This window comes from Terrapene carolina, unplaced genomic scaffold (genome assembly GCF_002925995.2).
Source record: "Terrapene carolina triunguis isolate 2854851 unplaced genomic scaffold, T_m_triunguis-2.0 Scaffold34411, whole genome shotgun sequence".
Lineage (NCBI taxonomy): Eukaryota > Metazoa > Chordata > Testudines > Emydidae > Terrapene > Terrapene triunguis.
Window position 1 is genome coordinate 2,345 of NW_020698762.1, and position 12,240 is coordinate 14,584.

Below are 12,240 nucleotides of genomic sequence, written 5' to 3' on the forward strand. Positions count from 1 at the left end.
TGGGGTCAGAGGCCAGGGCGGTGGGGTTCGGGGTGGATCTGGGGTCAAAGGCTGGAGTGGATCGGGGGTCAGGGCAGTGGGGTTTGGGGTTGATCTGGGGTCAGGACAGTAGGGTGGATCTGGGGTCAGGGCAGGGGTGGTCCGGCGATGGATCTGGGGTCAGAGGTCAGGGTTTCAGGAGGATTTGGAGTCAGAGATCTAGTTTTTTTTGGGAGGATCTGGGCTCAGAGGTGGGAGATGGACCCGGGGTCAGAGGTATGGCGGTTTCAGGGTGGACCTGGGGTCAGAAGTCAGGAGTTTGGGGTTGGACCTGGGGTCAGAGGTTGGGGGAATCCGGGATGGATCTGGGGTCAGATGTCGGGGGTATCCAGGATCAGAGGTCAGGTTTTTTTTTGGGGGGGGGGATTTGGTGGGGATCCGGGGTCGGGGGTCTTGGGGGTCCGGGGCCCAGCTCACAGTTGCGCTCGTCGATCTCCAGGAACTTGGCACACAGCTCCAGCTCACGGGCCCAGTCGGGGTGGGGGACGTGCTCCATCACCCAGCAGCGGTGGTGCCACGTCCCGTACGACTTGGGGTTCACCCGCAGGCAGGACTCCAGGAACGAGAGCTCCCCGCGGCACAGCGACTGCATCTCTTCCGGGGACCTGTCACGAGGGGTGGGTCAGAGCCGGGGGCTCCCCTGGGGACCTGCCACTCGGGGGGGTCAGAGCCGAGGAGCCCCCCAACCCCAACCCGACCCCGCTGGGGACCTGCCACTCGGGGGGGTCAGAACCAGTGACCCCGCCAAACCACAGTCAATCCCATATTGACCCCAAGACTCCCCCTCTTCCAGGTTCCCTGCGACCCCCCAAACTACCCCCCTTCTCCCCCTCCCCTAACCTCCCCCCTCACCTCCAGGCCCCCGCTCTACCCCTCATCCTCTATACCCCCCTTCCCCAGCTCCCCCATCCCTCCCCCTCAATACCTTCCTTCCCTGCCCCTCTGGCCCTCTCCCCCTAGACTTCCCTCCCCCGCCCCTCCAGACCCCCCTCACCCCTCTGGCTCCAGGCGGAGGAGGATCTCCCGGCGGAAGTTCCAGAGGGTGGCGAAGTCGGGGTTGACCCCCAAGATCTGATTGGTCAGCTCCAGCGCCTCTTTGTCCAGCTGTCCTGTCTTCCTCTGGGGAGGGGAAAGGCCAGAGGGTCAAAGGTCATGCCACAACCCTCACCTGGAGCCACCCTATCTCGTCCAAAGGATAAAGAGGTCAGGGGTCACCATTCACATCAATGTCCCTCCCGCAGTGGGGTGAAATGTCAGAGGTCAGGGGTCAAAGGGCAACTATTCTACCTGCCCATGCCAACATTTGACCAACAGGCAGTGGTCAAAGGTCACCTGACCACATCTGCTTCTGATCAAGGGTCAAAGGCCATGAGCCAAAGGGCATAACGTGTCATGACCACTCACGAGCCAGAAGAAAGTCAAGGGTTAATGTTGACCCAATTCTTCAATCTCAGCTATCTCCAGTCACCTAATGGGAATACAGCAGGGTCAAAGGTCATCCTAGATACAGGTCAAAGGCCACCAAACATCCAACTGCTTCTGGCCCAGAGGGGAACGGTCAGGGGCCAAGGGTCACACACTCATCCAACCATCTCCAACTGAGGGGAGAGGTCAGAGATCAAAGGTTGCACTTTAACTACTCATGACTCAGAGGGGAAGAGTTCTGGGGTGACAAACAACATCAGTGGGCCAACGTCAAAGGTCAGAGTTATCTTCGTCTCTGGTTTGGGGGGAGTCAGGTCAAAGGTCATTCTGACCAGGAGGGATCCAGGCTAAGGGGGCACCCACTGGAAGAAAGGTCAAGGTTCAAAGGTCAGCATGCCCCCAATAGCCCATGATGGGGAAGGCTAGGGTTCAAAGATCACTGCGCAGCCAATCCACACAAGGCGTAGTGTAAAGTCAGGGGTCAAAGGTTACAGCACAGCCTGACCACACAGAGCGAGGGAAAGGCCATGGGGTCAAAGGTCAATGTGCAGTGGCCGAGCATAAAGGTCATACTGCACCCCAGGAAGCCATGCTGACCACAAGGGTCAGGGGTGAAAGGTCAGCATGGCTTCCTGGGGTGCAGTATGACGGCAGGGCGCAGGGCATGCCCCCAGCCCATCTCACCTTCTCAAAGATGGCGGTCGTGGCGGCTACGTATTGACGTAGCTTCTTCTCCCGCTCCAGGCGCTTGGCCTCGGCCTGCTCCTCCGTCGTCTTTACCTTCAGACGGCCGTGCTGGGGGGGAGGAGGCTGTGTAAATGGGGAGGGGTGGTTGCTGCCCCAGGCCTTCACACCATGCTCCCCACCCAGGTGCATTATGGGATTGAGCAAGGGCAGGTGTCGGGGCCACGTGATTGCACCCACAACCCTGAATATGAAACCAGATCCCGTGGGGCAGTTCTAGGGGGCAGGGACACCCCTGGGGGGTAGCAGTAATCCCCTGCGAGGTCGCTGGGGACTGCCCCTGTATTGGGCACGGGGCCGGGAACCCAGGCATGCAGTGTGCCTGGGGTTGTGTTCAGTTACCCCAGGGTAGTAACTGGGGAGTGGGGCTCGGATCACCCCCTGAGGGGCAATGGGTGGGGACTGGGGTAGCCGATGGGACTGCACTCACCATGGTGACTCAGCCGTGGGGGAGCCCAGAGACAAGAAATCAGGGTCCAGACTCTGAACCTACTGGATCTAAAGGAGAGGAGAGGTGAGGGTTGGGGGGATCCAGCACTGAGACAGCCCCGCAGTGCCCATCCCCAACTCGGGGAACTCAGGCTCCCAGGGGCCCCAGGGCTGCGTGCACGACGAGGGACCCAGGTGTCCGGGGGCCCCCAGGGCTGCTTGCACGATGAGGAACCCAGGCATCCGGGGGCCCAGTGGGTTCACACTGCCACTCATGCCAACCCCAGATCATGCTGCCAGGTGCATTCTGGGACTGAGTCAGAGTAGCCAATGGGCCAGGCCATTGCATGCCCCTCACCTCCTGCCCGCACCTGCCTGCTCAGCCCCGCCCCAGGGGCGCTGAACCCAGAGGCACCCCCCTTGATCCGAATTCCGAGGCCTCCCCCCGCCCAGGGCATAGAATGGTCTCTCCCGGGGAAACTGGCCGGGCTCCCAATGCGGCGATACCAACCTGCGGAGGGCCACGGGGGCCGGACGGGCTGCACCCAGAGGCCCCCAGGGGGCAATACCAAAGCGCGGACGGGAGGCAGGGGTGAGATGGAACCGCCCGGCTGGCTGCAGCGCAGGACTCCTGCGGGCAATACCAACCACCGCACACAGAGAGGGGAGAGCCTGCTAGGACTCTACCATCCCTCTCCTTCCCTGCACCGAGCATAGAGAACAGCCCGCCAAGCGGGAGAGAAAGTCCCCATTCTTAAAGGGGCTGCTTCACTCTTAAAGGGGCAGGGTTTGAGTAAATGTTGGGGGTGGGGGGAATATTTCAAAACTTTCATGGGATCTAGTCGGTGGGTGGGTGGGTGAAACTAGGGCCCAGGACTCCTGAGTTCTATCCCTAGTTCTGGGAGGGGAGGGGAGTCTAGTGGTTAGAGCAGGAGGGGGCTGGGAGCCAGGACTCCTGGGTTCTATCCCAGCTTGAGGGGAATGGGACTAGTGGTTAGAGCAGGGGGCTGGGAGCCAGAACTCCTGGGTTCTATGCCAGCTTGGGGAGGGGAGTGGGGCCCGGTGGGTTGGGCTCCTGGGTTCTGCTCCTCGCCCAGCCCTGTCACTCTGAGCCATGCTGAGTGTTCAGGCCGAATGCACCCTAATTGCTGCTTTCGGTGGGTGTTGGCGTCCCAGCCGGGAGGGGAATCGTGAGTCACACAAGGTCGGGAAGCCTGGCCAGTTGGCACCAGCCCAGCATTCCCCAGTATTCTCTTACACCTGCACACCTGGGTTCTTCCCCGTCTGCCCCGGGGAATGCCAACTCCCCACCCACCCACCTAGTCACAGTCAGTGTTGGGCCCAGGTAGGTGCGTAGATGTGACACATTAGCTTTGCACAGCCTGGGCAGTAAGGGCTGGGTGATGTCAGAGCCGAGTCATTGGGGGGTGCCCCCAGGGCACGGGGCATGGTTGTGGGTCCTTGCGGGGCTTGGCGCTGGAGCAGGGATCTGCCAGTCGATGTATGGCCCCTGCCCTGCAGGGACACAGACCTGGGCCCATTCGAGCCTGACACAGTGTGAATCAGCCCCACGCAGGGCACAGGGGTGACAAGCCGGGCCCATGGACCAGGGGGTGGGTCCTGGTGGGGCGCTGTGCCAGAGGGTCCCAGCCCTGTCCCGCCTCTCGGCCTGGCCACAGGGGGCACTGTGCCAGAGGGTCCTGGCCCTGTCCCGCCTCTCGGCCTGGCTGCAGGGGGCACTGTGCCAGAGGGTCCCAGCCCTGCCCCACCTCTCGACCTGGCCACAGGGGGCACTGTACCAGGGGGCTCCTGCATGTGCAGGATGAGGCTAGGGTTGCTAGGCATCTGGTTTTCGACAGAAACGCATGGTCGAAAAGGGACCCTGGCGGCTCCGAAAGGGTCCGGGGGCTAAGGCAGGCTCCCTGCCTGCCCTAGCTCCTCGTGACTCCCAGGTCCTGGCGGCCACAGATGTTCCATATGCTGCCCCGGCCCCGAGGGCTGGCTCCACAGCTCCTATTGGCCAGGAACCGTGACCAATGTGAGCTGTGGGGGCGGTACCTGCAGGCCTGAGGGCAGCATGCAGAGCCTCCCTGGCTGCCCATGCGCCTAGGGGCTGCAGGGACCTGGCGGCTGCTTCCGGGAGCCGCAGTGAGACTCACCGGGACCCCAAACCCCCTCCCACATCCCAACCCCCTGCCCCAGCCCATTGCCCCCTTCTGCACCCCAAACCCCTCATCCCGGGTCCCACCCCAGAGCCCACATCCCCAGCTGGAGCCCTCACCCTTCCTGCACCCCAACCCCCTAACCCAGCCCAGACCCCACCCCAGCAACCCTCCTGCACCCCAAACCCCTCATCCCTGGCCCCACCCCAAAGCCCTCACCCCCCCGCATACCAACTCCCTGCCCCAGCCCAGAGCCCCCTACTGCACCCAAACTCCCTCCATCCCGCAGCCCTCAACACCTGCCCCGTCCCAGCCCTGAGCCCCCTTCTGCACCCCAAACCCCTCATCCCTGGCCCCACCCCAGAGCCCACACCCCAACCCCCAGCCCAGAGCCCCCACACCCCAGTGCCCCCTGCTGCACCCCAAACCCCCCACCCCTGCCCCGCCCGGTGAAACTGAGTGAGGGTGAGGGCTGGGGGAGAGTGAGGGATAGAGGGAGGGGGGATGGAGCGGGCGGGGGCGGGGCCCCAGAAAAGGGGCGGGGCACAGGCGGGGCCTAGGGGAACGGGCGGGGCAGGGGGCGGGGCAGGGGTGTTCTGGTTTGTGTCATTAGAAAGTTGGCAGCACTAGATGAGGCCCAGCCCCCCCCATAGGACTTGTGGCCTAGTGCGCGGGGCATGCCGGGACAGGGGCGGGGCGCGCGGCATGCCGGGAAACGGGCGGGGATAGGGGCTGGGCGCGGGGCATGCCGGGACAGGGGCGGGGCTGGGCGCACTGCATGCCGGGATAGGGGCGGGGCATGCCGTGGTAGCCGAGCCCCCCTCGCGGGCCCCACGTGCGCTCCCGGCCCGGTTATGGCGGACCCGCCCCGAGGCGGCGGTGTTGGGCGCAAGCGGCGGCGGCCCGGGTCGGACCCCCCCGGGCTGGGGGCGCGGCCCCGCCTGGATCCCGACGCCGCGGGCTACTTCCGCCGGGCAGCCGAGAGCCTCCGTGCCGGGCTGGGGCCGGGCAGCGAGCGGGGTGAGCGGGGGCGCTCGGCGCTGTACGTCTCTCACTGTGTTGTCCACCCTCCCCCCGGTCTGTTAGTCACCAACGTGGCGGCGGCGGGGGGTAGTGGGGTCGCTGGGGGATGCACGGCGCTGTATGTCTTCCACTGTGTCCTCCCCCTATGTCTGTTCGTCACCAATGTGCTGTAGGAGGCATGGGGGTGGGGGGGTGTCCCTGGCGGGTGCACGGCGCTGTACATCTCTCGCTGTATTGTCCCCCCTCCCCAGGTCTGTTCATCACCAACGTGCTGGAGGAGGTGGTGGGGGGGATAGCGGGGTCACTGCGGGGTTGTGACAATGCTGCCCGTGGGAGCCAGCTGAGGTCACTCAATCAGGGTGAACTGCAAACAGAACGGGGCAGACAAACCCCAAAAGCTGGTGGATCTTCCAATCCTTAGATTTACCAACCAGCCCAAAACAGCCTCTGTATTACCTCACTGGTGACTCAGAAGTTCCCTTAAAGTGCCCAGCCTCAGGCCTCCACCCAGACACACATGTCAGGTATGATGATGATTTGAAAATTTTATCTCATCATATAAAAAAAAGGTGGTTCTAACCCCAAAGGATCAGCCACACACCCAGGTCCAATTAGAACGTAGATCTTACCCCCAATACGCACTTATAGTCAATTCTTGTTAACTAAGCTACAATTTATTAAAAAAGAAAAGAGAGAGAGTGTTGGTTAAAAGATGAATATACAGACAGACTTGCCTTCAGTTCTTGAGGGTTAGATACATATAGCAGAGATGAGCTTGTAGTTGCCAAATGTCCTCTTAGAAATAGTCCAATGTCCATATTCAGGGTGACTCCAGTCAATGACTGGGGATCTCAGGCCTTGTGGCTCAGGGTTTTCCCCTCTTGAAACCGAAAGCAGATCTCTGATGAAGAAGGATCGTGTCCTGGGGTTTTTATACATTTCCAGTAGCCTTTTGGCCTGAGAAAACAGTAGGCTTCACTTCCCTTCTCCTAACATCCTGGCAATTAGCACAGGGTAATTTATCCATTAAACAGTTCAGATACAAAAAGAATAGGAGTACTTGTGGCACCTTAGAGACTAAAGTGCTACAAGTACTCCTATTCTTTTTGCGGATACAGACTAACATGGTTGCTACTCTGAGTTCAGATACAGGTTGCCACAACCTTCAAAGAGACATATAGACAATAATACTATTTCACTCAAGTATCTTCCTAAATATTACAGTACTACTCCTTTTTTGATCTCTGAATCAAAGCTATAGCAATAGACAAGACTTGTTTGCTGACATTACAAGACCTGAGCAAACATCTACCCCTCTATCTCTAACAATGCAGGTTGCATTTCAAAGCTCTATGTATTTACATATCTTCCTAACCAGTCTTTATAAAGTTTGGCCCTGGGTCAGGTCAGTCTATGAGTTAATTAACTCTTTCTGGCCCTATGTCACCTTTCAATGAGAGATTATATTCCACTCATAACGTCACAGGGGTGCACGGTGCTGTACGTCTCTCACTGTGTTCTCCCCTCCAGGTCTGTTTGTCACCAATACGCTGGAGGAGGCGGCGGGAGGATAATGGGGGCCAGGAGGTCGCTGGGGAGTGCACGGCGCTGTACGTCTCACTGTGTTCTCCCCCCAGGTCTGTTCGTTACCAATGTGTTGGAGGAGGCGGTGGGCTCCGCGCTGCCCCTGGCTCTGGACCCTTCCGGCTCCCTGCTGCTCCAGGCCCTGCTGCCCGAGGCCTCGCCCGCCCAGCTGGCCCAGCTCCTGTGCCCCCTGCTGCCCTCCCTGCGCCAGGCCGCCTGCCACCCCTGTGGTGCCCACGTTCTGGAGGCTGCCCTGCTCCGGGCTCCTCGGCTGCTGGGAGAGGAGGATGCTGGGACGCTAGAGGAGCTGGTGCTGCAGCTGGGGCGGGCAGTGAGGGAGGAGCTGGGGGCCTTCTCCCGGGACCCCCACGCCAGTTTTGTGGTGAGGACCCTGCTGCAGGTACTGGGGGGAGTCCGTGTCGGCTCTGATGCGGCCCGGGGGCTCTCGGGGACAGGTGAGTATTGATCGGGGCCAGTGTCACTTCCACACACTACCACTGGGGGATGCTGTCTGGGGTGGGGACTGGGCAGGGAGGATGGGGAGAATCAAGAGGAGGTAGAGACTGGAGGAAACAGGGTGGGGGACTGAGGGGGGCGGGGAGAGAGAACAAGGAGGGGCACATTGTGATGGGGCAGGGGACAAGGGACTCAGTAGTGGGGAGACGTACAGCAGCTGCGGGGGACAGTGGGGTCCAGGTGGGAAGGGGAGGGTAAAATGGGATCCAGTATATGTGTGTGTGGGGGTTGAGACTGAGAAGGGGGGTGGCAGAATGCCCCACAGAGGCATGAGGGTCCAGCACAAGGGGATGTAGGAAGAATGGGGGAACTGATCCCCCATCCCTGGCCTTTCATTGTTTCTGCCCTCTGAATATCCAGTGGCCGTGAGTTCCGCAGGTTAACGACTCACAGTGTCACCCCTTTCGCTACCTGATGGTCCCCTTCATCCTGCTCTTCCTATCTTGCCCCTCCAGGGCCCCCCGCCCCACGCAAGAAACGGGCTGAAGCTGAGAGCGAGGGGCCGGCGGAGTTTGAAGTCCCGGACTCGTTCCTGGCCCTCTTGCGGGAGTTCATTGCTGCTTTCCAGGAGAACATCGCAGGTGAGCCGACCCCAGCGTCCCCTGAGGGATTGGGAGCACCCCCACCGCCGGCACTCCTGCCCCACTCCCCACAGCATCCCCTGCTGGGAGAGGCCAGGGCTGGAGTTGCTGGGGGCACCCCCATGACTCACCCCGTCCATCTGTCCCCTCCCCAGAGTTCATCACCCACAGAGTCGCCAGCCTCTGCCTGCAGGTGGCGCTGGAGGTTTTGCACAGGAAGCTGCCCGAGGCCTGCACTGAGCTGTGCAGCTCCGTGATTGGCTACCTGAGCTCGCGGAACCCCTCCGCTGGATGCAGGTGAGCCTCCTGATTGGCTGTGGCCATGAGGGCTCTGATTGGCTATGGGGTCAGCAGCTGACTTAGGTAGGGTGTGAATGGCTGGAAGCTGGCTGGGTATTTTTTTGATTGGTCAGGAGAAGGGCAAGTGGGCTGTAATTGGTGATTTGGTTCTGATCGGTGATTGTGCCTACCTGGGTTATGAATGGCTGAGGCTGTGAGCAGCTGCTTTCAGATTTGCCAGGAGCTGAGCCAGGTGGCTGGTGATTGGATGGGTGTACTCTAATTGGCTGTAAGCGGTTTGGGGTGCAGTCTCATTGGGCCAAGCCGGTGCTGTCTGATTGGCTAACGGCCCCTCGATCCCTGCAGCCCCCTGCTGGTGTTCCTGAAGGACCCCGTCTGCAGCCGAGTGCTGGACAAGGTGCTGGAGGTGTCGGAGCCGCGGGCGCTGCGGGCGCTCTACCGCCAGCACTTCCGGGGCCAGCTGCGGGTGCTGGCGGGCCACGGGGTGGCCAACTTCACCCTCCAGCGCCTCATCGGGGCCGCGTCCCCCAAGCTGGTCAGTGGGGCCACGGGGGCTGGGCAGGGAGGGGGAGGTGTGGGGGGAGGGGGCATGGGGCAGATGGTGGAGAGTGGGGTGGAGCTGTGGGGGGGTGAATGGGGAGCCATGTGGAGGGAGGTTGGACCTGATGGGGGGAGGAGCTAGTGGGTGAGGCTTGGCCATGCCCCCTGATGCTCCCTTTGTTCCCTCCCAGCTGGGGAAGGTGCTGGCGGAGCTGGGGCCAGGGCTGGAGGAGGTGCTGGCCCAGGGGCATGCGGGCGTGGCCACGGCGCTGCTGGGAGCCTGCCGGCGGTGCGGGGCCAGCCAGCAGGAGGCGCTGCAGCTGCTCATGGAGGTGAGTAGCCACCCTCCCGCTAGATCAGCCCCCACTTCTGCTTCCCTCGCCTGGCTCTCATCTCGGGCTCCCCCTTCCTGCCCATAGGCCTTCCACTGCTGGGAGCCCCCCGTCCGACGGGCAGCCTGTGCTCCCCTCTTTGCCTCCCTGCTGCCCTACGAGGTGTACTACGCCCCGGGAGAGGGCCAGGAGGTGCAGCCCCCCCTGGAAGAGCAGGTGAGTATGGGGAAAAGGGGGGGCACATATGGAGCTGGGATAAGGGGCAGGGGTCATTCCCCTGGGGCAGTGATAAAGCAGCAGGGGGGGCAGTGGAGGAGTTGCGGGGGGCTGGGCTGGCTCTCGGAGGGACTGGGTTATTGGGGGAGGAGGGAAATGGGGGTTAATGGGAGGGGTGGGGGGGCTGGGAGAGGGTGGATCACTGCTGGAGCAGTGACTAGAGGATAGGGGCTGGATGGGATGCCCTCCACCCTTATCCCTCCCTCCCCGCTCTCTCTCTCAGCCTGATCCCCCACCTGCCCTGGCCGCGGTTTCCCTCCACGGCTCCCTGCTGCTCCAGCACCTGCTGCACTTTGCCGACCCCTCCCCCGTGCTGCGAAGCCTGGCCGCTCTCCCCCCGCATGACCTGGTCACCCTGGCCTGCAGCCCGGCCGGCAGCCACGTCTACGACGCCCTCCTGGCCAGCCCCTCCGTACCCCGCAAGCCCAGGCGCAAGGTGCTGCGTGGGCTCCAGGTGAGTGCGGGGCCAGGGGCACTGCTGTGGGGAAGCTTGCAGCACTTGAGCTACGCATCTGACTCTTCCCCCCTCATCCTCAGGGTCACTTCGTGTCTCTGGCTTGCAACAAACATGGGAGCAGAGTCCTGGATGCCATCTGGAGCCGGGCCACCCTGCCGGCCAAGAGACAGATTGCCCAGGAACTGGGTAAGAGCCCCCTTCCCCTCCCATCCCCCCCCAGTTCCAGCCCTAGCTCCTCTCCCCACCCCGGTGTCCTGGTTGAATCCCAGTTCAGGCCAGTCCATCCTAATCCCTGGACTGGATACAGCTTCCCTGATCACTTCCTGTCCTAAAGTGGGCCGCTCCTGTGTGCTGTTAAAAGCACCCGTGCCCCAACCAAGAGTTGGCCGCATCTCTCACCCCAATCCATCTGTTCCCCCAGCCGAGCAGGAGCAGCAACTGCGCAATGACCCCTTTGGGCACCATCTGGTGCGGAACTTCGCCCTGACCCATTTCCTGAACCGCCGGCGAGACTGGGACCGGCACCAAGAGGCGGAGACCAAATGCAGGGAGCTGTTCGCGGAGATTCTGGAGGATTGAATGCTGGGGGGCAGCGATGGGATTGCTAGCCCTTTCTGGCACCAGGAGAGACTCTTCTTCCAACCATAGAGATCCTGGAGGACTGAATGCCAGAGCGGGTGCTGCTCACATCTGCTTCTACCCATAGAGATTGTTGAAGACTGAATATCAGAGTGGGTGCTATGGAGTTTTTATGGCCCTCTTGGCTCCTAACCATAGAGACTATAGAGGACTGAATACTAGGAGTGCTGTGTGGGGGTCTTATGCTCTCATCTGCTTCTGACCAGAGAGCCTGGAGGACTGAATACCAGAGCGGATGCTGCCTGCATCTGCTTTGACCCATAGAGATCCTGGAGGACTGAATGCCAGAGTGGGTGCTGTGGAGTTTTTATGTCCCTGTTGGCGCCTAAGCATAGAGATGTTGGAGGACTGACTACAGGTGGTGTCTGTGTTGGGGTCCTTATCCCTACCCACTATCTGTTTTGAACCCTAGAGATCCTGGAGGACTCACCCCCTCTAGGGGCCGCTCTGGACTTCCTTTCTCCCTCTTGTCTGCTCCCAACTGCACAGAGGCGGTTACAATCCTGATTTTCTATAAAGGTTTCTATTTCCCTACATGCTCTGCTACAGTGTGTGTAAGGGGGGGGTTAGCCAGCAGGGGGACTCTCGTGCCCCAGCCAGCCCCCTTAGCCCCACGGTAACCCCCACACCCCCTTAGCTGCCCCCTCTCTGGCTCCTGTTGGTGCTTGGAAAGAGAGGAGGTCTGGAAATGGACTTAAATAGCCTTTTTATTGTAATAGCAGCAGCATCGTGGGTGCACTGAGTTCACTGGGGTGGGGAGGGATGGGGCCAGGCCAAGGGCCTCAGTCTTCATAGTGGCTGAGCCGGGCGGGCTGGTGCCAGGTCTCCACCCCCTCCAGGAGGCGCCGGATGTAACTGGAGGCTCCCAGCAGCAGCTGCCCCATTCCCTGCATCACAGCCGAGACCACTCGCAGCACCTCCCTGCGGGGGCAGAAGGGGGTGAGAGGTGGCATGGTGCCCCAGCAGGGGGTGCTGTGGGGTGCTGCCTGTGGGGGGAGCTCCAGGCTCTTGCAGCCCCTGCCTTGCCCAACAGGGGATGTCCTGGGGTGGGAATGGGGAGCTGGGGTGTGTGGGGTGGGCGGCTTTGTGGGAGGCAGCGGTCCCTGCTGGTTGGGGGTGCTGTGGGTTGCGGGGCGGAGCAGACGGCCCTGCCAGCAGGGGGTACTGGGAGGGGGCAGAGGCGGGGTCCCTGC

The 12,240-nt window shown here is 61.7% G+C and overlaps 3 protein-coding genes across 7 annotated transcripts in view; 1 reads left to right on the forward strand and 2 right to left on the reverse strand.

The window, feature by feature from the left end:
* LOC112125724 (geranylgeranyl transferase type-2 subunit alpha-like) overlaps positions 1-3,980 on the reverse strand; it is a 5,763-nt gene extending 1,783 nt beyond the window's left edge. Inside the window, exons 1-6 of one of the 4 annotated variants that reach the window (XM_024224113.3) lie at positions 3,965-3,980; positions 3,149-3,268; positions 2,639-2,706; positions 2,149-2,259; positions 1,034-1,158; positions 457-644 (exon numbers count right to left, since the gene is read on the reverse strand). In XM_024224113.3, coding sequence (XP_024079881.1) covers positions 457-644; positions 1,034-1,158; positions 2,149-2,259; positions 2,639-2,641 — 427 coding nt within the window. In that variant the 5' untranslated portion in view covers positions 2,642-2,706; positions 3,149-3,268; positions 3,965-3,980. Of the gene's footprint in view, positions 1-456; positions 645-1,033; positions 1,159-2,148; positions 2,260-2,638; positions 2,707-2,995; positions 3,074-3,148; positions 3,330-3,964 lie in introns of those variants that run through there. The other 3 variants (XM_029914293.1, XM_024224115.3, XM_024224116.3) reach the window with 3 other exon arrangements.
* Positions 3,981-5,597: 1,617 nt separating this feature from the next.
* On the forward strand, positions 5,598-11,581 carry NOP9 (NOP9 nucleolar protein). Of its 2 annotated transcripts, XM_026646203.2 has the most exons (10): positions 5,598-5,819; positions 7,460-7,861; positions 8,378-8,503; positions 8,659-8,800; positions 9,149-9,338; positions 9,535-9,675; positions 9,763-9,891; positions 10,175-10,405; positions 10,489-10,594; positions 10,830-11,581. In XM_026646203.2, the coding sequence occupies exons 1-10, from the start codon at positions 5,654-5,656 to the stop codon at positions 10,985-10,987; spliced, it is 1,791 nt and encodes a 596-aa protein (XP_026501988.1). In that variant the 5' UTR covers positions 5,598-5,653; the 3' UTR covers positions 10,988-11,581. The 2 variants fall into 2 exon arrangements, with proteins under 2 accessions (XP_026501988.1, XP_026501989.1); XM_026646204.1 differs by lacking the exon at positions 5,598-5,819 and having other exon boundaries at positions 7,244-7,788.
* Positions 11,582-11,736: 155 nt separating this feature from the next.
* LOC112125534 (leucine-rich repeat extensin-like protein 5) overlaps positions 11,737-12,240 on the reverse strand; it is a gene marked incomplete at its 5' end in the record, with an annotated part of 1,875 nt that continues 1,371 nt past the window's right edge. The window contains one exon of the mRNA XM_029914292.1: positions 11,737-12,236. Within this exon, the coding sequence (XP_029770152.1) occupies positions 11,830-12,236 (407 nt within the window). The remainder of the gene's footprint in view (positions 12,237-12,240) is intronic.